At 42.5% G+C, this 23,214-nt stretch overlaps 1 protein-coding gene across 8 annotated transcripts in view; it reads right to left on the reverse strand.

The window, feature by feature from the left end:
* The window catches only part of SH3KBP1 (SH3 domain containing kinase binding protein 1), a 388,693-nt gene that overhangs the window by 276,599 nt on the left and 88,880 nt on the right, over positions 1–23,214 (reverse strand). Inside the window, exon 1 of one of the 8 annotated variants that reach the window (XM_074392223.1) lies at positions 19,340–20,488. The exons of 6 other annotated variants lie outside the window; for them this stretch is intronic. In XM_074392223.1, the coding sequence (XP_074248324.1) occupies positions 19,340–19,390 (51 nt within the window). In that variant the 5' untranslated portion in view covers positions 19,391–20,488. Of the gene's footprint in view, positions 1–19,339; positions 20,489–23,214 lie in introns of those variants that run through there. One more of the 8 variants, XM_074392225.1, reaches the window with a different exon arrangement.

Raw genomic sequence — 23,214 nt, forward strand, 5'->3', positions numbered from 1 at the left:
ATTTCTTTTAATTTTTTTTGAGGTAAGTCTCACTCTGTTGCCCAGGCTGGAGTGCAATGGTGCAGTCACGGCTCACTGCAACCTCCACCTCCTAGGTTCAAGCCATTCTCTTGCCTCAGCCTCCTGAGTAGCTGGGACTACAGGTGCACGCCACCATGCCTGGTTAATTTTTGTATTTTTAGTAGAGACGGGGTTTCACCATGTTGGCCAGGATGGTCTCAATCTCTTGACCTTGTGATCCAACCACCTCGGCCTCCCAAAGTGCTGGGATTACAGGCATGAGCCACCACTCCTGGCCCAGATTCTGCATTCCTAACAGGCTCCAGGTGATGGGACTGTCCTTCTCCATATTTTACAATCAGAAATGTTTTCTTAAGTTTTAAATAAAACTTTAGGCCAGGCATGGTGGCTCATGTCTATAATCTTAGCACTTTGGGAGGCCAAGGTGGGAGGATCACTTAAGTACAAGAGTTCTAGACCAGCCTAGGCAATGTGGTAAAACCCTGTCTAAACAACAACAACAACAAATCAGTCAAGCGTAGTGGCATGCACCTGCGGTCCCAGCTACTCAGAAGGCTGAGGTAGGAGGATCACTTGAGCCCGGAAGGTCGAGACTGCAGTGAGCCATGATTGCACCACTCTACTCCAGGCTGGGTGACAGAGTGAGACACTGCCACCTTAAAAAACAACCAACCAACCAACAACAAAAAAAACTTTATATGAAACATCCATAAAAGGAAGATCTAAAGAGACAGCAGACAGCAGGCAGTGAAGCTGGGAATGGGAATTGGAATTAACAATAAATGAACATGAAGGATGTGGATGTTATCGGGGTGATGAAAATGTTCTAAAGCATTTTATGATGATGGTTGCATAACTGGGTATGTTTACTAAAAACCATTGAGCTATATACTTGAAATGAGTGAATTACATGATACATGATACTTAAAATGTGCCTCAATAAAGTTACTTTCTGAATTTTTTTTTTTATTTTATTTTTTTTTTTTTTTTTTTGAGATGGAGTTTCGCTCTTGTTACCCAGGCTGGAGTGCAATGGCACGATCTCGGCTCACCGCAACCTCCGCCTCCTGGGTTCAGGCAATTCTCCTGCCTCAGCCTCCTGAGTAGCTGGGATTATAGGCACGCGCCACCATGCCCAGCTAATTTTTTGTATTTTTAGTAGAGACGGGGTTTCACCATGTTGACCAGGTTGGTCTCGATCTCTCGACCTTGTGATCCACCCGCCTCGGCCTCCCAAAGTGCTGGGATTACAGGCTTGAGCCACCGCGCCCGGCCCTGAATTTTTTTTTTTAATGGCCAGGCAGATTTTTTAAACTATTCCATTATGAAGGCTTTTGCTTCTTCTGCTTCCTTTTCAAGGTCCCATCCTGAATTGGCGCTCCTACTGTGGTAAGTTGAATGGCAACCCCCTAAAAAGATATGTCAACATTCTAATTCCCAGATTCAGACCCTATTTGGAGAAAGCATCTTTGCTGATGTAGTTAAGGATCCCGAGATGAAGAGATCATTCTGGATTATCCTGGGGGTCCCTAAATCCAATGGCAAGTGTTGTCCTCATATGAGACACAGAGAGGAGAAGATGGGCAGAGGAGAAGGCAATGTAAACATGAAGGCAGAGATAGGAGTGATGTGGCTGCAAGCAAAGGAAAGCCAGGAGCCACCAGAAGCTGGGAGAGGCAAGAAATGCCTTCTCCCCTAAAACACCATTGGAAGGCACACTGATTCTGGACTTCTGGCCTCCAGAACTAAGAGAACAAATTTCTGTTGTTTTAAGCCACCCAGTTTGTGGTCATTTGTGGTGGCAGCCAAGGAAAACTAATCTGTCCACCAGAAAGGCCTCTGGGGCTGGTTCCACCAGGAGCTACACTGAGATTCCAAGACAGCCAGAGACTGGCTAGCCATGGTGGCACGGGAGTAGAAGACAGGAAAGGAAGGCTGTGTACATACACATACCAAAACAGAGAGCCCTGGACAGACATGTTTTGCAAGCTGGAATTCTGCTGTAAACACCTAGTGACATTCTGAGGATACCAGCTACTTAAAAGAGCACCTAAAAGGAATGCCTCTCAGTGGCACAGCTGCTCTGTCACCACTCTGACGGTTCATGAGGCTCTTTCAGCTCTTTCAGACAGACTTCAGCTCCCTCTTTAATTGTTTCCAGCAACACAACCTGCAGCTCACTAGCACCCTTCAAACAGTTGCTGATGCCTTTCTCCAGGTGAAATAACAGGCCAGGTGTGGTGGTTCATGCCTGTAATCCCAGCACCTTGAGAGGACAAGGTAGGAGGATCTCTTGAGCCCAGAGTACAAGACCAGCCTGAATAACATGGCAAAACCCTGTCTTCACCAAGAGAAAAAAAAAAAACTACAAAAAGCAGCCAGCATGGTGGTGCATGCCTGCAGTCCCAACTACTCAAGTGGCTGGGATGGGAGAATCACTTGAGCCCAAGAGGTCAAGGCTGCAGTGAGCCATGATCATGCCACTGCACTCTCCAGCCTAGGTGACAGAGCGAGACCCTGTCTCAAAAAACAACAACAAAATGGCCACTGAGGCTGATTCTGGAGGCAATTCACAAGTCTTTTTCTCACTGTAAATCACACTTTAAGGAATTTTATTTTCTTTGAAAAGCATTTAGTAAGACTGTAGGGTAGCAAATCCCAGTGTTTTAATTGACACATAATAACTGTACATATTTATGGGGCACATGTGCTATTTCAATACACATACACAATGTGCAATGATCAAATCAGAATAATTAGCATATCCATCACCTCAAACATTGAGCATTTGTTTGTGCTGGAAACATTTGAAATCCTCTCTTAGCTGTTTGAAAATGTAGAATAAACTGCTGTTTATAGTCACCCTACGATGACACAGAAAACTAGAACTTACTCTTTCCATCTAGCTGTAATTCTGTATCCCTTAATCAACCTCTCCCTAGCCTCCTCTCCCTCTACCATTCCCAGCCTCTAATAACCTTAATTTTACTCTTTGCTTCTATGAGCTTAGACTTTTTAGCTCCCAGCTATAAGTAAAAACATACACCGACCCTAGAGTTTTGAACAGCTCTCTGAAAATGGAAAATAACATCATATCACTGTATTTGAAATGTCTTGATATTCATTAACTCAAGCCTCAGAAAACAAACAAAAACCTTAAACACATACACAAAAATCCTCACCTAATTTTTTTTTTTTTTTTTTTTTTTTTTTTTTTTTTTTTTGAGACAGCGTCTTGCTCTGTTACCCAGGCTGGAGTGCAGTGATGAGATCTCAGCTTACTGCAACCTCCACCTCCCAAGTTCAAGCGATTCTCCTACTTAAGCCTCCTAAGAAACTGGGATTACAGGCGCCCACCACCAGACCTAGCTAACCTCACCTAACTTTACAAATTTAACCACTTCTAAGGCTGGACATTTGTAGCCAAAATAAGCCATGTCCATATCCTTTTTTATTCCAAGTACATCATGCAATCAATTCACTGGTTCCTATTTTCCAAGAGTTACTTCCAAGACATTAGGGAACTCAATTTTCAAAAAACCCTTTTGGCACTCAAAGAACAGCAGAATTTCTAAATCCTTCTACTGGAAAATTCAGGCCATTATGTTCCCCAAATGGGCTTCAAATGAACCCGTATCAATTATTTGACTACCATCTGGTTGCTAACAAGAGACTTTTGGAAACCAGGCTTAAAATAAAAATGTACAAACTAGCACAAAGTTCAGAAAATCAACAAGATTCAATACTCGGATCACATCTCTGTTCTTTGTTGCCAGCATTTTTTTCTCTAATTCCAGAATTTTCATTTTCCTCAGTTGCTCATTGCTTGGACTTCTTCTCATGGTAAGATTACCACTAAGACTTCCTACGAGATTCATTATAAAGATTAGGTCAAGAGGAGGTCTGCTTCTATCTGTGCATATCTAGGAAATGTGGTACACAATTAAGCTAAACTTAAAATCACCTTTTAGATGGTAGCTTTTTTATTATTCAAAGAATGGTACCCACTGCACAAAGAGGAAGTCCCAAATCCAGAAAGTTATTTTAAGAAACTTTATATCCTGAGATGGCTTTACTTGTAAGTGACTACCTCTGGGTATCATTTGAAAGACACTGAAAATATGTCTATCCAAAACTCTCACTACCTCCCCTCACTCTCCAGTCTTCCAGAGAGTCTGAAATTTTCATCATCAGCTTTATTTATTATTTTATTTTACTTTTTGAGACAGAGTCTCACTCTGTCACCCAGGCTAGAGTGCAGTGGTACAATCTCGGCTCACTGTAACCTCCGCCTCCGACATTCAAGCGATTTTTCTGCCTTAGCCTCTAGAGTAACTGGGACTACATGTGCACACCACCACGTCCGACTAATTTTTATATCTTTAGTAGAGACGGATGGGGTTTCGCCATGTGGGCCAGGCTGGTCTCAAACTCCTGACCTCAAACAATTCGTCTACCTCAGCCTCCCAAAGTGCTGGGATTACAGGCGTGAGCCACTGCGTTCAGCCTGGAATTTTCAGGTTTAATGATGGACCCAAACAATGTTAGAACCAAAAGAGGTCTTAGAATTCATCTGGTTCAACTCCCTAATTATACAGATATAGGTATGTGCCTTGCCCAAAGTAACACTCCTCCTCCAATAAATACATACTCAGTACCCACCCAGTGCCAAGCACAGTGTCAGGTACTGGGCAAATGAAGATACTACCTCACCACCTGCCCCAGTCTCTGTAAATCCATAATCTAGTCTGGTGAGAGACAAAATTCAATTTAAGAGCTCTGAGAGAAAAAGTTGTCCTTGGTCACAAAAGCAGAAAGGAAAGTTTGCTCGTTTTTCAAGTCAAAGTATTTGGTATAAGAATTCTCAAGCACTTTCAGAGGATGAGGTGGGCAGACTGCTTGAGCCCAGGAGTTGGAGACCAACCTGGGCAACATGGTGAAATCTGGTCTCTACAAATAATACCAAAAAAAATTAGCTAGGCGTAGTTGTACATATCTGTGGTCCCAGCTACTTGGGAGGCTGAGGGTGGGAGGATTGCTTGAGCCAGAGAGGCAGAGATTGCAGAAAGCCAAGATCATGCCACTGCACTCCAACCTGGGCAAAAGAGTGAGACCCTATCAAACTGCTCAGAATTATTCTCTTAACTGGAGGCTTACAGTGTGCTGAGGCATTCTGATGTGCTACAGCATGACATTATTATGAGGCATAAAACCTTATATTCTAAAAGGTGGGGGGAAGTAAAATCAGCCCAAGTATCTATCAATGAATGAATGGATAAACAAAATGTGGTGTATCTATACAAGAGGATACAATTGAGCCTTAGAAAGGAAGGAAATCCTGTCACATGCTTCCACAGGGATGAACCTTGAGGACATTATGCTAAGTGGAATAAGCTAGTCACAAAAAGACAAATCAATATATGATTCCACTTACATGAAGTACTTGGAATAGTCAAATTCACAGACACAGAACACAAAATGGTGGTTGTCAGGGTCTGGGGGAAGGGGGAAATGGGGAGTTGGTGTTTCATGGGTGCAGAGTTTCAGTTTTACAAGAAAAAAAAGTTCTGAAGATTAGTGGCACAACAATGTGAATGTACCTAATGCTATTTGAACTGTACACTTCAAATGATTAAGATGGTAAATTTTATGTTATGCGTATTGTACAATAATTTTTAAAAATTAAAAAAGTCTAATGAGTTTAACGAAATGAGCCAAATTCCATTAAAGAAAGCTTTTTCCACCTAAGCATCTAATAAATCTAAATTCCAACATAATTATTTAAATTCCAATAATTTAAATAATTCTAAATAATTCCATCAGAATGGCATTGCCTTCAAAATAATCGAAGCCAGAGAAGAAGGGAAGAATGAGGAAGAGAGAGAACCAACAAAACAGCATTGGCCAGCAGATAACTGCTGGAGCTAGACGATGGGTACAAAGGGTTCTTTAGACCAGCGCCTCTTTTGAGTGTTATGTTTGAAACCTTTCTAGTGACGGCCAACAAAAGTGAAAAGCTGATCAAGGGAATTTCATTCTCTGGGCAAATGCAAAAGTTTATCTCTGGGATGTCTAGTGTAGCTGGGCATCTTCATTTATTATGTCCCAGCAAGGCAAAGCAGTAAGTCAAGTTAAGGGTAGCAACAGTGTGACCAAATACTATTGTTGTCATACCTTTCTATGCATTTATATCATTTAAATCACACACATATAACAAACATCCCCACACACAATCTAGCTCCCATTCTCCCAGTTTGCTACTACCACACATTAGTTATTAGTTTCTTAGGCAACCTCCAGTTTCATTAAGAAAATATCATACATTAGTATATCATACCCACTGTCCTGCACCTTGCTTTTCTCACTGAACAATAATATATTTGGAAGGTCCATAGTGGTAAAAAGCATCCTCATTCTTCTTTCTGACTGTAGAGTATTCTACTGTATGGATGTACTATTACTTGTATATCCCAAGTTAATGGACATTTAGGAGGGATGCATTATTTTTCTGTTATAAATCATCTCATATCTATCTTGTGAAGAAAATTTTTATTAAAACACAGTTCAATATATACTGTAACTATTACACAGCTTAATGATATTATGTTAATATTGCCTTAAGCTGGTATTCTTGCTCCTTTCCTGGGATCTCTAACTCTTTGAGGCACAGCCCAAGCCTAGCTAAGTTCCTCAGCAAAGCCTGCCTTGATCATTCTGGGTCTGCAACAAGCACTTCTTCTTAATATCTGTACTACACATTCTCACACCACTTTGCCTGTATTGTACATTTTTAAACTGTTTGATGTAAATTGTGTGTTCCTGGAGGCCACAGCTATTGCCTTTTCTATTTCTGTATTCTGCACAGCCCCCTAGCAGTTTCAGCAAGGAGAACATATTTAACAAACATTGATAATTAACTAGCATTAGTAAATGTTTCCCTTATTCATGATTCACAGGTTTTCTGGACCCAAGATGTCCTTCAGAGAAGGGGTCTAGCCAGTCTGATTTCTGTGAATTGTTGTAAAATCATAATCAAATAGTGATTCATTACAAAAAAAGATCCAAATGCAATAAATTGAATCCTCTTGGCACACTCTGCACACAGAATAGGAAACATCATGACATTCAGAAGGTGCCCGACATCTCAATTCACAGGCACAAAATGATATTTAAATAGCATCTGTGGTGGGGACACAGCCAATATATACAAAAAAGTTACAAGTAACATTGATGTGGAGTGGAGTTCTCTCACACTTTTAAGGGTAAATTATGCTCAGTATAATTCTCAATCATATTTTAATTTTACTCTGCAATCTATTTCATTCATTCAATAACTCTATATTGAGGGTGGCCAGGGAAGGCCTCTCCAGGAGGTAACTTCTGAGCTGAAATCTGCATAGCAAGCAGCAACGGCAGACCAGGCAGATGGACTTCTCCTGGGAACCTGCCGGATGCAGGCAGAGGTGCACAGATGGCAAATAGGGTTCCAATAAAATTGATGTTATGAGTTGAATTGCATCTCCCAAAAAGATATGGAAATCCTGATTCCCTGTACCCATGAATATGACATTATTTAGAAATAGGGTCTTTGCAGATGATCAAGTTAAAATGAAGTCATTTGGGTGGGCCCTAATCCTGTATGACTGGTATCCTTATAAAAAGGAGAATTTTGGGCCGGGTGCCATAGCTCACGCCTATAATCCCAGCACTTTGGGAGGCCAAGGTGGGAGGATCACTTGAGCCCAGAAGATGGAGGCTAGAGTGAGCCATGATCATGCCAGTGTACTCCAGCCTGGCAACAGAGCAAGATCCTATCTCAAAAAAAAAAAAAAAAAAAACCAAAATGAAGAACTTGGACACAGCGATATGCACACAGGGAGAATGCCATGTGAAGATGCAGACCGAGACTGGGGTGATGTATCTACAAACCAAAGATCTCCAGCAAACCACCAGAAGCAAGGGGAGAAGCATGGAACAGATTCTCCTTCAGGGCCCTTAGAAGCAAACAACCCTTCCCACACCTTGATCTCTGCATTCCAGCCTCCAGAACTGCCAGAAAATAAATTTCCATTGGTTAAGCCACTCACAATATATGGTACTTTGTGATAGAAGCACAAACAAACCAATACAATGGGTGTTAGGTACAGTAAATACTCACACCACACTGAAAGTCACTTTCAATCTATTTTGGCAACAGAATCCTTGTCCTAAATACAATTTTACCTGGACCGCTAATATGTTAACAGATGAAAAGGGTTACTCAAAAGAAAATACTTAACTGTCTGCTCAACCTATAAAGAACCGACCTCTGATCACATGACTTCTTTGCAACCCTCTTTGAAACAACTTAAAAGGAAAGTTAAAAAAACAAAAAACAAAAAAAAGAGGCCAGGCATGGTCGCTCATGCCTGTAATCCCAGCACTTTGGGAGGCTGAGGTGGGCAGATTACAAGGTCAGGAGTTTGAGACCAGCCTGGCCAACATGGTGAAAACCCATCTCTACTAAAAATACAAAAATTAGCTAGGCATGGTGGCACATGCCTGTAATCCCAGCTACTCAGGAGGCTGAGGCAAGAGAATTGCTTGAATTGGGAGGTGGAGGTTGCGGTGAGCTGAGATTGTCCCACTGCACTCTAACCTGGGTGACAGAGGAAGACTCTGTCTCGAAAAAATATAAAAAGAGAGAGAAAGAGATAAAGAGACAGAGAGAGGGAGAGGGAGAGGGAGAGGGAGAAAGAGAGGGAGGGAGAGAGAGAGAAGAAAGGAGAGGGAAAGGAGATAAGGAAAGGAAAGGAAAAAGGGAAAAAGAAAAGGGGAAAAAGGAAAGGGGAAAGTGGAAAAAGGAAAGGGGAATGGGGAAATGGAAAGGGGAAAGGGGAAAGTGGATAAAGAAAAAGCAAAGAGGAAAAAGGAAAGGAGGGAGGAAAACTTGGGTGAGCGAGGGGGTGGTGATTTCTATTATCATATTATTAAATGATTATGGTGACCACCACCACTGCCATTTCTGAGTACCTCCTAGAAGCCAGACACTGTGTCCACTCTTCATGTCAACTCAGGGTACTGTGGTCCCTCTTTAGGAAAGCAAAATCAGGGGACTTGACTTGCTAAAAGCCCCCATCTTAAAACCCCAGCTTGGGCTGCCATAACAGAATACCACAGACTGGGGGAGGCGGGGCTTAAATAATAGAAATGCATTACCTCACAGCTCTGGAGGCTGGAATCAAGGTACACTGGGTTTCTCCTGGGGCCCCTCTCCTTGGCTTGCAGATGGCCACCTGCATGCTGTGTCCTCACATGGTCTTTCCTCTGTGTGTCCTCGCCTCTGGTATCTCTCTGTGTGCCCTAATCTCCTGTTCTTATGAGGACACCAGTCAGATTGGATTAGGGCCTACCCTAATGGCCTCATTTTAACTTAATCACCTCTTTAAAGGACCTCTCTCCAAATACAGTCACATTCTGAGGTAGAGGAGGGGTTGGGGACAAATTCAGCCCATAACAGCCCCTTAGGGAAAAGGCCACACAGCCCACATTCCAACCCAGAACTATTTAACCCCAGAGGCTGCTTTCCTTGGATCACACTGCCTACCCCCTAAAAGTCCTCTTCATTTGCTATAAAATAAAATACATTACTTGAACAATAAGAAAAATAAATAACAGATTTTTGGTTTGTTCCCTATTTAAGACTCTCTTAAGGTCATCCCCTGGGAAAGGCCAGAAACAGTCCCCGAGGCAGAGTGTCAGGCCTCGGGGCACAAGGAGATGGGAGAGGAAAGCCACCCCACACCCTCTAAGTGGCCCAGCCTGAGGCCAAACCTACATGGATTTTAGCTTCCACCTTCCAGTACACTTCAGGCCAACTCAAAAAAAATCCTGGCCAAGAGTACCCTTAAAAATGCCCATCAAAAACCCCTGACTTTTCAGAAAACATGAGCCCTTCACATGGTTACCCAGCCTTTGAGAGCTGCTGTACGGAACCATCTTCAAACATCTGCCATCCTCTGCTGCTTATAAAAGATAGCACCCTGCTGTGCCCTTCCGTAGGCAGGAAAGCAGCACTCTGAAGACTGAGATGATAGAGTCATTTATGAGCACCATTCTGGGGACCTACAAGTGGGAGGTACTCAGGAGAGCCCTCCTTTACCAAGCACAAGGACCCCATAAAATCAGAAGAATTCTAGAGTGAGCAACCAATCAAAATATTTACATTCCAAACACCCAGCCAGAGTGATGAGGACTAGAAACCAAGTGTTGGTTAAAATTTGATTAGGGATACAAAACTGATCCAAGATAATACAACAATTAAAAGCCCAAAATGTAGTACCAACTCTATTTTTTTAAGGATACTGTGAAAAATGTCATCATGGAGTGGGAGAAGACGGGGAATGAAGAAACATCAGAAAAGACTTTATGTAAGACATAAGGGAGTAGTAATGATTGTAACATGATTATAACACATCACATTTATTACATTATATTCAGTTTGATACATTGTACCAAATGCCAAATGACCTATGTTTCTATTTCAGAGACTCACTGATATTTTACATGTCACAATCTCTTTAGTAATAAGGGTTCATTTCTCATCACCTCAGTTTTAATTGAAGCATGTCATCAAATATTCCCAGAAAGTTGTCTATCTGGGTACTGTCTCCCAACTTTACATTCATACTTCTTAATCCATGGTTGAAAAAAGTAAAAGCCAGTTTCAGGCCGAACCCAGGAGAAAACCAGTAAATATACATTCCCCTGAGTGTTCTCAAGGCTGAAAACCAATCCTTACAATGGTCATTAGGGAAGACGTGATCTCCTAATCAACTATGCCCCTTTCAATAAATGAGGTTCTACCTTTGTGTTCCCAGTTTATTAATCAATAATTTAGGCCAGGCAGGAAAAAAAATGACTGATGGAAACAAGTCAACCTATATACTGTTGGTAGAAGGGCAATTTAGCAAAATCTATCAAAACCATAAAGACATAAACTCTTAACCCAACAACTCCACTGCTAAGCATGTATCCTATGGATAGACCCATAATAGAAGGTGACCTATTGCAGGAGAAGCTGAAAACAACCCCCAATAGGCCACCAATTAAATAGAAGAAGGTACTGATATAGAAAGATGCAATAAGTGGAAAAAAGCTACTTGGCTCATACATTGCACATTGTTGCCGAGTTTGTGGGGTTAAATTTTGTATTTTAATATTTGTATGAGCATAAAAAAATCCTAGAGAATGAAACAAAAAACAAGGGGGAGGGGAGTAAAGCAGGGAACTTTATGCTCTTCTCTACCATCCAAATATCTTTTCTATGAGCTTATAATTAAAAACACATAGAAGAAAGATCCATGAGCAATGAGAATTAATGAGCATATAGCCTTGAATTTCTTTCAGTAGTGAACAAAACCTTAAAGGACAGTTAAGCAACCTTCACCAGGATGATTCCTACTCAGGAAGTAGCCTGACACAGTTAAGAGTGAGCTTCATGAACAAGGCACAAAAACCAAATGGTTTCTTATTAGTCATCATTCAATCAGAAAACCAAAGAACTTTCCACACCCCATTCTGCACGCCTACCACATAAACACATTTTTAATCAATACATTCCATAATTTTGAGGGGTAAAGGTATGTGGCATAATTAAAATACAATCCAGAACATTACAAATTCGATATTTTGTTCCATGGATACTAAAAATTACAGTGATCATAACTTCTAGAAGGAAAAAAAAAAACAAGCTGGGAAGGACATAAGTATACACGTGGATACTCACCATAGTTTTGCATGTTAACAGCAAAAACACAATTAGAAACAAACCAACCAAATGTATACAACAGGAGACTAAGTGAATAAATTATATGCTAGCCATAAAACAAAATATTACAAAATTTAGTAACTCTGTATCATAGATGTGGAAAGACAGTTGTGGTACATTTAATAAAAAGCTGATTATAACAGCATTTTAGCATGGCTCTATTTGGAAAATAATAATTATAATAATTATTATTTGAGACGGAGTCTTACTCTGCTGCCCAGGCTGGAGTGCAATGGCGGTGTGATCTCACCTCAGTGCAACCTCTGCCTCCCAGGTTTAAGAGATTCTCCTACCTCAGCCTCCTGAGTATCTGGGATTACAGGTGACTGCTACCATGCCCAGCTAATTTTTGTATTTTTAGTAGAGACAGGGTCTTATCATGTTGGCCAAGCTGGTCTCGAACTCCTAACCTCAAATAATCCACCTGCCTCAGCCTCCCAAAGTGCTAGGATTACAGTTGTAAGCCACCACGCCTGACCAAAAATTATTTTTAATATATACTTGTATATGCAAGCTGGAAAAAGTTAGAAGGAAATAGACCAAAATATGAACCATGGTTATCTCAGCAGTAGGATTACAGGAGATTCTGTATGTGTATATTTTGGATGATCTCTATTCTAACTTTTCTATGAAAACGCTTTTAACTGTGTGATTTTTAACTTAAAAAATGTTGGCTATCTTATCGTTTGGCAGACACAATGCTCTTCCATGGAAGATAATTCAACATGAAACATATTGCTTGTTCTCTCTCTCTCTCTTTTGCCCCTTTGCTGGTCTTTCAACAGTTTTTCTGATGCTTTAGAAACTAGAGAAAGGGGAAGAAGACAGGTTTAACACTTTCAAGGTCATCTTTCCCTTTTTTAAATGTGGCCATTATGTTAGGCCAGTGGTTCCTAACCAGAGGCAACTGTGCCCCAGCAAGGGACATTTGGTAATGTCTGGAGACACTTTTCCATGTTGTCACAACTTGGAGAGATCTGGCAGGGGGATGAGGGAACTGTGCTATTGAATAGAGCCCAGGGGTGCACTTAAACATCCTACAACACACAGGACAACCCCCACAACAAGCTTAATTAGCTCAAAATGTCAACAATGCCAAGGCTGAGAAACTCTGGGTTAGGTTAATGAGTCTTCAAGTGACTCCCTAACCCTTCATAAACAGCACCCTCAAATGACTGTATAAGAACATCTGGGCCAGGCATACATGGCTCATGACTGTAATCCCAGCACCTTGGGAGGCTGAGGTAGGAGGATTATTTTAGCCTAGGAATTCCAGACCAGCCTGGGTAATATAGTAGGACCCCAGCTCTTAAAAACAAATTTTTTTTAACTAGCCAGGCATGGTGGTTGCACCCCTGTAATTCCAGCTATTTGGGAGGCTGAGGTGGGAGGATTGTGTGAGCCTGGGAGGTCAAGGCTACAGAGTTGTGATCACGCCACTGCACTCCAGCCTGGGTGACAGAGCAAGACACTGTCTCAAGGAAAAAAAAAAAAAAAAAGAAATATATATATATATATATATATATATATATATATATATATATAGAGAGAGAGAGAGAGAGAGAGAGAGAGAGAGAGTGTGTGTGTGTGTGTGTGTGTGTGTGTGTGTGTACTGATCGCTGAGGCAGAATACCTCGGCTGAATCCTGGATCTGCCTTTTTCTAGCAGTGAAGCCTCAGGCAAGCAACTGTACCACCCTGCTGATTACCCCATTCTCCTCTGTAAACTGGGAATCCTCCCACAGGCCATTCACCTCCCACCTCTGAGTGCACAAGAAGCTTCAACACAATAATGTGAGAGAAAAAGTTCTGTAAACTATAAAGCACCATGCACACATAAATGCTATTATCATCGTAGGGTACTAATTGCCCAGGTTTACTAATGAACACACACTTAGGGTTTCAATGAGTCTTTACCTAGCACATTCTCACTGCCCTGAGCTACATTAACATACTTCAGATGCTAACTTGGCAGTGATTTTTACTAAATACTGGAACTGAAAAACATAAAGAGTGGTTTTTCTATACTATTTCTTCCTTGGCTTAAACTGTGAAGCACCGGAACTTTGTGATCAGACAACACGACCTGGAATCAGACTCCAAGGAAAAAAATCCCACCTTTACATCTTATTAGCTTGGTGACCATGGAAAGTGATGTGGCTTCTCTGTGTCTCAGTTTCCTTGTCTGTCTGTCCAAACCAGAACATTTCAGAGTGAAATAATTTATCATCTGACCAGGACATTTGAGAATGAAAGGAGGCGATGTCAATGTTAATGTGAGGACAACAGGCATACAAACAGAACTGTCCCCAGGCAAGCAGAGGATATAAGGTTGCTCTAAAAAAAGGGGTAAGGCTGGGCATGGTGGCTCACACCTATAATCCCAACACTTTGGGAGGATCAGGCAGACAGAGATCCCTGAGCCCAGGAGTTCAAGACGAGCCCGAACAAGGTGAAACCCTGTCTCTACAGAAAAAAAAAAAAAAAAAAAACAGCCAGGAATGGTGATGTGGACCTATAGTCCCAGCTACTCAGGAGGCTGAGGTGGGAGGATCACCTGAGCCCAGGAGGTCAAGGCTGCAGTGAGCTGTGAATGCACCACTGCACTCCAGCCTGGGGGACAGAGTGAGATCCTGTCTCAATAAATAAATAAAGAAGAAAATGATAACAGTGCCTGCCTCACAGGCTTGTAGTGATGACTAAATCAGATAAAAGAGGCAAAGCACACAGTACACACTCATTAAATGCTAGCTATAATTTTTTGTCCCTAATCCTTCCATTCATTCAGCAAGTCCTTAGTACCCAGGCATGCCTCTGGGTGCCAACAAAGTAACAAAAAGTCAGTGAATAAGAGCTTATCTGATCAACAAAGACAAAAGGATTTATTATTATCCTAAAGTCCCTGATTCAGGAAACCAATTTTAGTTTGACTAAAAGTGAGCTATAAATGAATCCCATAAAGTTTTATTAATTAATGCCCTTTGTAACTTAGTACTCAATGCTTCAAGGCATGGTACGATATTTGCTTCCTTTCATTTCTATGCACAACCCATTATGCTGAATTACATAAGGCATGTCCACCAAGACAGCTTTACAGAACCCATACATTATGAAAGCAAAGTTGCTCTAGCTTGCCTTTGCATGGAGATGCATCTACATCTTTTGCCAAGACTTGGTTCAGTATACTAAAACAATTTTCTCTAAAAGTCAACACTCACCATGAGAGGTAGATATTTCTTATCTTATAGGGACATTCATTAACCTTTAGAGGCTTGGTGCTATAATCACAAATTCCTTTTCCTTCCTTCTTTCATCGCCCTCCATTTCAGTAAAATTGGTCTCAATTACTATGACCACAAATTCTCACACTCTTAATGTTTCTGTACTCAGCTGCAGGGCCTTGCCCTTTCCTCCTCTTCCTCCATGTTCACATTTTACCAGACACATTCTCAGTCAGCCCTCCTTTTGTGCTAATTTCTGAGGCCATTACAGAGGCCACATTCCACTCCTTTGGCAGTTGTTGGATTTTAAACAAACACCAGCCAGGACCCATCACTGTAAAGGCAAGCTATGGACTTCTAAAAAGAGCCTGCCTATGGAGTAAGCTGTATGTGAGTAATTGACAACAAACTGAGGAGCCATCAGTTTCTGTTGTATTCCATACACCTCTGTCTTGATTGAAAGAAGCTTAAATCAATGGTGCATGTTTTGATGTGGCGCTGGTTACACAGATGTGCTGTTTGTGAAAATTCAACAGCCATACCCTCATGTGCATTTTATGTCTGTATATTACATTGCCAATAAAAACTCTTTTTAATAGTTTACACCATGTAAGCCTCTATATAAACTAAGCACAGTTTACACCTCACCTATACTTATGTTTCTCAAACTGTTTTCAAATGGATTGCCACCAACTGGTGGGCCATGTAATCAATTTAGAAGGTCCTGACAAGCATCTGTTGAATGGAATGGAGAATACAAGAGGGCATCACACACAGTGAAGGCAGCTACTGTTTCAGGAAACTTACTTCAGTTACATGGATGTATACCATGGACCAAGTTGCCAGATTTTTTTTAACTGTAGGACTTGGTCGATAAAACCCTGAGAGACACTGAGTACACCAACAAATAAAAGATGAATCTGGGAATCAGACAAGCCTGGTTTCTGATCTTGGCTGTTTGCAACCTATGTGCTTAGGAATAAGCCACCTAATCTCAGTGAACCTCCATTTTGCTATCTCTAAAATGGGGGTTAAAAACTGTCAACTCCCTGGAATTGGTATACGGTGTCAGTGAGCTGGCAAACAGTCTGCCACAGAGTGCTACTTAGACATGGTCCCTACCCCCCACTGCCATTTAGGTGGTGCCTTGGGCTAGCTTCTTTACCCGTAGGAAGTAAGTTTCAAGAAAATACACAAAGAAGGGAAGTGCCAAGGTCGAGACCTCACTAACATCTGAGAGCATCAGGGCAGTGGAATGCTATTTCCCCAGCACACTTGGTGGTAAGTCATCTGGCTTTGGATTCTAACCAGAGGGAAACCCACTTTCCAAGATAATGGGGTTTTTCACATTATTCTTGGCAGGAGGTAGAGAAAGGCAGAAAGGAAAGAAGGTCTCAGTAAAGAAATAAAGCATTTATTTTAAGCAAATCACTTTGAAGACAGGTGGTTTTCATTTTGAGAACAAAAATGATGCTTACAACAGAGGGTTATTCCAGACACCAGTCAGGGGCTGGCCAAGAGAAGGAAACAGTGCCTGAGGTCTGAAATGCTCCCAAAGTGCCAGAGCAGTGATGGATGCAGATGGGGAGGGGGCCAGCCACATGAAAGATGAGACTATCTCTATCAGCTCGCAGCCATAAACTACTTAAAAGTCATTCACCATGTTAACTATCCAAAGCAACTATTAATTCAACAAATATATGTTGAGCAGTTACCATGCATCTAGATTTGAGTTAAGAACTGGGATATGGTAGGGATAAAACAAACAAGGCCCCTGCCCTCATGGAGCTGAAATTCTGGTGGGAGAGACATCAAATACCAAGTAAATCAATGAGTTAAGAAAATATTTACAGGCTGTGATATAAGGACTACAAAGGAAATAAATGTGGTGATATGACGGGAATGGAGAAAGGAATCTCAAGATGGAGGCTGGCCCTTGAGACAAGATGGCCCTGGAGGGCTACTCAGAGTGGTACCTGAAAGAGGAGAAAGAGTCAGACAAGCAAGGAGCCAGGAAGAAAAAAAATGGGGCCTTCCCAGCAGTGAGAACTGCAAGTACCTGGACCCAGAGATAGTGCTGGGATAGGCGAAAACTTGGTATGGTGGAAGGCAGTGGCCAAAGTATGAAGATGACCCTGATGAGGCTGAAGCTAGACCATACGAAGCCCAGCAGGCCACAGAAGAGAAAGTGGATTTTAATGAAAAGCAACAGAAAAGTACTGAAGGTTGGCACTCTGATACATTACTTTGATGTTGGTTAAGAGGTGCTCTTAAATCATCATACGCAAAACACACTGTCCTGATGATTTATATAATGGCTCTCTGTAATCAGTGATAAAAGTTAGCACTGTGTCAGAGATCACTGATACACAATTATTGAGGAGTCTTGCCAGCCAAAGACAAACAACTTGAGCCTATGGATGAAATGAAATACAAGGAATTCAATGGGGGAAAGGGGTGGGAGAACTTGTGACTGGCAAGGGAACACTATCATTAGCAATTAATTCATAGCAAATATAAAGCACATAGTACAGTTAACAGAGCAGGCTCTAGAAAGTGCCCTAAACACACACACACACACACACACACACACACACACACACACAAAGGAAGGGCAATTGGGGCTTGACCGACAAACATGGTAGCTGCCTAAATTCATAAATACATTAACTGAAACAACACAATGGAAAAATACCATGATGGTGTCCTACATGTACTTCTGAATCAGAATTCAAATGACTGCTCAGCAGTTTTCTCGGTTTATTTATTTATTTATTTTTTACACAGTATCTCATTCCTGTCACCAAGGCTGGAGTGCAGTAGCGCAATCATGGCTCACTGCAGCCTCCCAGGCTCAGTCAATCCTCCAGCCTCAGCCTCCTGAGTAGCTGACACTAAAGGCATGCATCACCATGCCGTATCTTTAGTAGAGACAGGGTCTCACCATATTTCCCAGGCTGGTCTCAAACTCCTGGGCTCAAGCAATCCTCCTGCCTCAGCCTCCCAAAGTGCTGGAATTACAGGCATAAGCCATGTGCCTGGCCAAGGTTTACCTTTTCAGTTCCTTCTCCCTTGCTCTGGCTGAATATAGGTTTTTAATAAGTTGTAAACTCAAAGCTGGATGGGAAAGGGGTCTTTTGAATTATCACTCTCCCTGAGGACCTGTAACACACCCTCCTAACTTGGGTCCCCAGTTCCCATCATCTCTAACTTAAATGTTATCTATAAGACATAAGCATGACTCACTCATACCCTTTCCCCAGGACCTTGTTTTGGGAGGTGAGTTACCTGGCTGTGACTGAAAGGGAAACCTGGGGCTACAGACTTAAGCAAGGCCAACTGGCCAACACCTAGGTCAAACCTATAACACTGACCATGAGAGCCTGATGGCCACAAAAGCTGCCCTGAAACAAGCCAGGACAGCAACACTGGTGGCATCTCACAGAGCCCAGCACACTGCTTGCATTTATGACATAGAGTGCCACAGAAAAGGAGAAGGACAGCAACCAAGCACTGGGTGCCTTCACATTCATTATTTCAAACAATCCAGTAATCCTGTGGGGTGGTAGGATGGAGATTTTCAAATGAGAAAAGTAAGACTTAGAGAGATTTTGGTTAGCAGCCCATGGCTGCACAGTTAGCTGAGTGGGAAACTGAACCTCTCCCAACACCTCGATTGGTATCTGGCAACAGGACAGTGCTCATGACAGACCCCAAGCTGACTTTCTCTCCTGTCTCCCATCTCATTCTCAACACCTATCCCCTTTATTTCTTCACACTACAGGAAAGCTAGATTGCACACCTGGCTTCCTCCCAGGTTCCCAAATCTGCCAGCTGCATTAGAAATGTTACCTGCTTCCAACCCCTGAGAGGGGTACCTCACTGCAGAAATGGATGCCTGCAGGGGGTTTGGCTGAATACAGCTGTCTGTGTGCAGTGTCCCCTAGAGAAAACTCACCTGGATGTCAATAGTGATCAGAGAGGGAAAGAGTCACCAAACCAGATGACAGAGCTATTCGAAATCTTTATAAATGCTACAAAACAACTCAGCCAAAGGAATCCACTTCTGTTACAGACAAGGGCTTAGTGAAAGAAATACCCTTCAGCTAAAAACCAGAAAACTGAGACCTGGGGCCAAGTGGAAAACAGTGTTGGTCACCATCTCGGAAGGACTGACCTGAGACCAAATTCCCCACCATGCCTTCCTCCTGGCCTACAAAGTAGTTGGGCAACAGGCTACAAAAGATGTAGACATCGTAACAATCAAAACAGATGTACAGCCTACTTACAGTCTCAGACAAGTCTACAGCACTTGGGGCTTTGGCCGCTGAAACCTCCATTCTATGAAATGGTAATTTCTGGATGGCTGTGCCTGAACTCGGCAGGAAGAAGTTCCGTGCTCTCCGAGAACTGCAAGTCTCTCTGATTCACTTGGCTGCAAAATTATTCTAAGCATCCTGTCCCGTACCCAACCCGCCTGCCCCTCCCACTATACACTCACACTGTTTTTTTTTTAATTCTTTGCACTTATTTCTGTCACAAATCAAGAGAAACTCATTTTTCAAAAGTAATCCAATCTCTGGCATTTGAGAGTATGGAACCTGTATGACTGAGGAGGAGGAAAAGCCACCTAATTAGGAAGAGGTTATAATTAACATCAGAGAGGAGAAAGCTGGAGAACTGCAGAGTCTGCAGTAACAGCAAAATGGAGATTATTTGAGACAGCTGAAACACTCCACCCAGGCCTCCAGAAGAGGACATGCACGGGAAACAAAGGGCATATGGTGTTTGCTTTCTTCAACATCCGTTCTCACCATTAAGAGCTGCACCAGCAAATGCTCATTACTTATATGTGGACAAACCTCACCCCGAAATGCACTCTAAAATACAGCTCCTAATCAAATAAATGACTTTGCAAAGCAGAGGCTTACCTTGATTTTTTATTACATATAAAGCAAAATTTAATAAAGTCCAAATAACTGGCAGAATATCTATTTGGCTCAGTGAAGCATGAATTATACTTGAAAGAAAATCCATTTTTGCTAATTTCAAGTTCATACAGTAATTCAAATACTGACATAGAGCAGGATTTTATTTTATCCCCAATGAGAGATTACAAGGGACTAACTTAATATTAGATAGGAATAATTTTCTAATATTTACTACTAGTTATATATTTAGATATTTCTATCCTAAAGCAAACTGGTTTTTTTAATGTTACTCAAATCATTTATTTCCCACGTTAGTGTTACCGCCATCACCAATGTTACCCTCACTATAAAACTGTTCACAGGTGGCCGGGCACGGTGGCTCACTCCTGTAATCCTTTGGGAGACTGAGGCGGGCAAATCACAAGGTCAAGAGATCGAGACCATCCTGGCCAACATGCCGAAACTCCGTCTCTACCAAAAACACAAAAATTAGCTAGGCGTGGTGGCACAAGCCTGTAATCTCAGCTACTCAGGAGGCTGAGGCAAGAGAATCACTTGAACCTGGGAGGTGGGAGTTGCAGTGAGCCGGGTGATAGAGACACACTCCATCTCAAAAAAAAAAAAAAAAAAAAAAAAAAAAAAAAAACCAACAACGGTTCAAAGGTAAACTTCAATGCACTCCTTGACCAAATTATGAGAACCTCCTGAATTGGTGAAATCTGAATTGATAGTTTTCAGAGATGTAAAGCTAGGGTTAGCTTCAAAAACACGTATTATTACTCTCAAGCTTGTCGAGAGCACTGATCAAATCCGCTGTCACTCAGCTAGGATGAACTGGGATTGGTCTACCTTCCCCCAGATAACAAATTCAAAATCAGAGGATCACCTTGCTTGTGTTTAACATAAAAAAAGGCCCCCAAGTGAAAGGAAACAAACAATCCAATGTGGTTGGTCAGTAACCCTCAGTGAGCACTTCTGGTTGCCTACCCTGTAGAGCTGGCTCCCTTCCTCCTTCCCCAGCAGAGCCCAGGCCTGGTCACAGGTGCCCATCCATTTCCCCTGGAGCCCATTTCCAGCTCTAGGAAGGGCAGCCTAATTAATTCTAAGGAAATCATTGCTTCAGGGTGGGCAGAGGGAATGCAGCTCACCCAAACAGACTGCAAGAAATAACTCCTCCTACATACAGGCTGAGAGGAAGGAAGCAAAGGGCCCCACTACTGATGGATCCCATTCTACAACCATCTGATGACCACAGGGAAGCCAGCCCTTGGGTGAAGCTACTGCCAGAACCACATAGTGGGGGAAAAGACAACGAGAACATGGGTTTCTGATATCACACTGAGCAGCTGATCACGCTGCCCCTGGGGTCCACCCTACCTCTAGCCTCCCAATTATGTGAAATAGCAAATGCCTGTGTTTAAGGCAGTCCCAGACAAGTTTCTGTTCCATGCAATCTCAAGTGTGCTGACTGGAATAGGTTGAGCAGTAACTGGGTAGCCAAGGGTAAGAATTTATAATTTGGGAAAGATACTTCTTAAAGTAAATAATACACTTGCAGAAAACATTCTTCTTAATGTTAAAGAAAAAGGAGAAATTACAAAGATGAGTGGTTGCCTAGGGCTGGGCGTGGAAATGGAGAGAGACTACAAATAGGCACAGGTTTCTTTTGGGGGTGATGGAAATGTTCAAGAATTAGATTGTGGTGATGGTCACACAATTCTGTAAATATACTAAAAACAATTGACTGAGACACTCAGTGGGTCAATATCATGGCATGTAAATTAGATCTCAAAGCTATTTTAAAAACCTTGCCTGGGCCAGGCACAGTGGCTCACGCCTGTAAATCCTAACACTTTGAGAGGCCAAGGTGGGCAGATCCCTTGAGGTCAGGAGTTTGAAACCAGCCCGGCCAACATGGTGAAACCCCATCTCTACTAAAAATACAAAAAAATTAGCCAGGCATGGTGGCAGGTGCCTGTAATCCCAGCTACTTGGGAGACTGAGGCAGAAGGATCACTTGAACCGGGGAGGCAGAACCCAGGAGGCAGAAGTTGCAGTGTGCAGTGATCTGAGATCATGCCACTGCACTCCAGCCTGGGTGACAGAGCAAGACTCTGCCTCAGGGGAGGAAAAAAAATGCCTAGAGGCTCAGTGCAGTGGCTCACACCTGTAATCCCAGCACTTTGGGAGGCCCAAGTGGGCAGATCACTTGAGGCCAGGAGTTCGAGACCAGCCTGGCCAACGCAAGGAAACCTGGTCTCTACCCAAAAAAATAAAATTTTATATATATATATACACACACACAAAAATTAGCCAGGCATGGTGGCGCATGTCTATAGTACCAGCTACTTGGGAGGCTAAGGCAGGAGAATCACTTGAACCCAGGAGGCAGAAATTTCAGTGAGCCAAGATCACACCACTACACTCCAAAATATTAAAATAAAAAAAAAATAAAAACCTTGCCTAGAAGCATGTGCTCATTCAGGAGAGGTTACAGGTTGAAGGAAGTTTTCCTTCATCCACATCTGATGGTGGCACACCCCTATTTAGAACCCTGCCTCAGTGGTTCCCAACTATCCCAAAAGTCCACGTTCCTTACAAGGGTATGCAACATCCCTCTCACCTTCTGGCCTTGCTTCCTATTTTACTATGGCAAGGCTTATTTCTAGGTACTCATCAAGCTGTAGGCCTCTGTTCACACTCACACTACACCCTCTTTCTCACTCACTCTGGCCCGACCTCTTCACCTGATCGAATTCCTTCCTCTCCTGCCCCAGGCTTGTAGGTTCCCCTCCCTTTGTGCTCCCTTTGCGTACTAGGCATGCACCACAATGGGTTGGAAAAGTGTGTTTCCAGGTCAGTCTCTCCCCTCACACTCTCCCCAGGGGTCCAGAACAGCTCTCAAGACATAGCAGACACTCAACAGATGCCCACTGGACTGGGCTAATCTTTCTTTTTCGGGAAGGGCACCAATTTCTCCCACAGGGCACTTGTGTCATTGAGGTTGGAGGCATGAGAGCCAGATGCAGGTTCCAGGAGTCCTCACTCTCATCCACACCCACCTGCCTCCAGCGACTTCAGGCTCAGCACAGGACACAGGAGGCAATTTGCACTGGCAGTGTCCACAACATGCAGAAAATCCCTTAACCAGAACACGCTTAGCGCTCTGCTTCTCCACTCCAACCCTCCCTGACACAGAAGTTCATGATGACAATGCACAACATTTCTCACTG

Source organism: Saimiri boliviensis, chromosome X, assembly GCF_048565385.1.
Source record: "Saimiri boliviensis isolate mSaiBol1 chromosome X, mSaiBol1.pri, whole genome shotgun sequence".
NCBI classification, from domain to species: Eukaryota; Metazoa; Chordata; class Mammalia; order Primates; family Cebidae; genus Saimiri; species Saimiri boliviensis.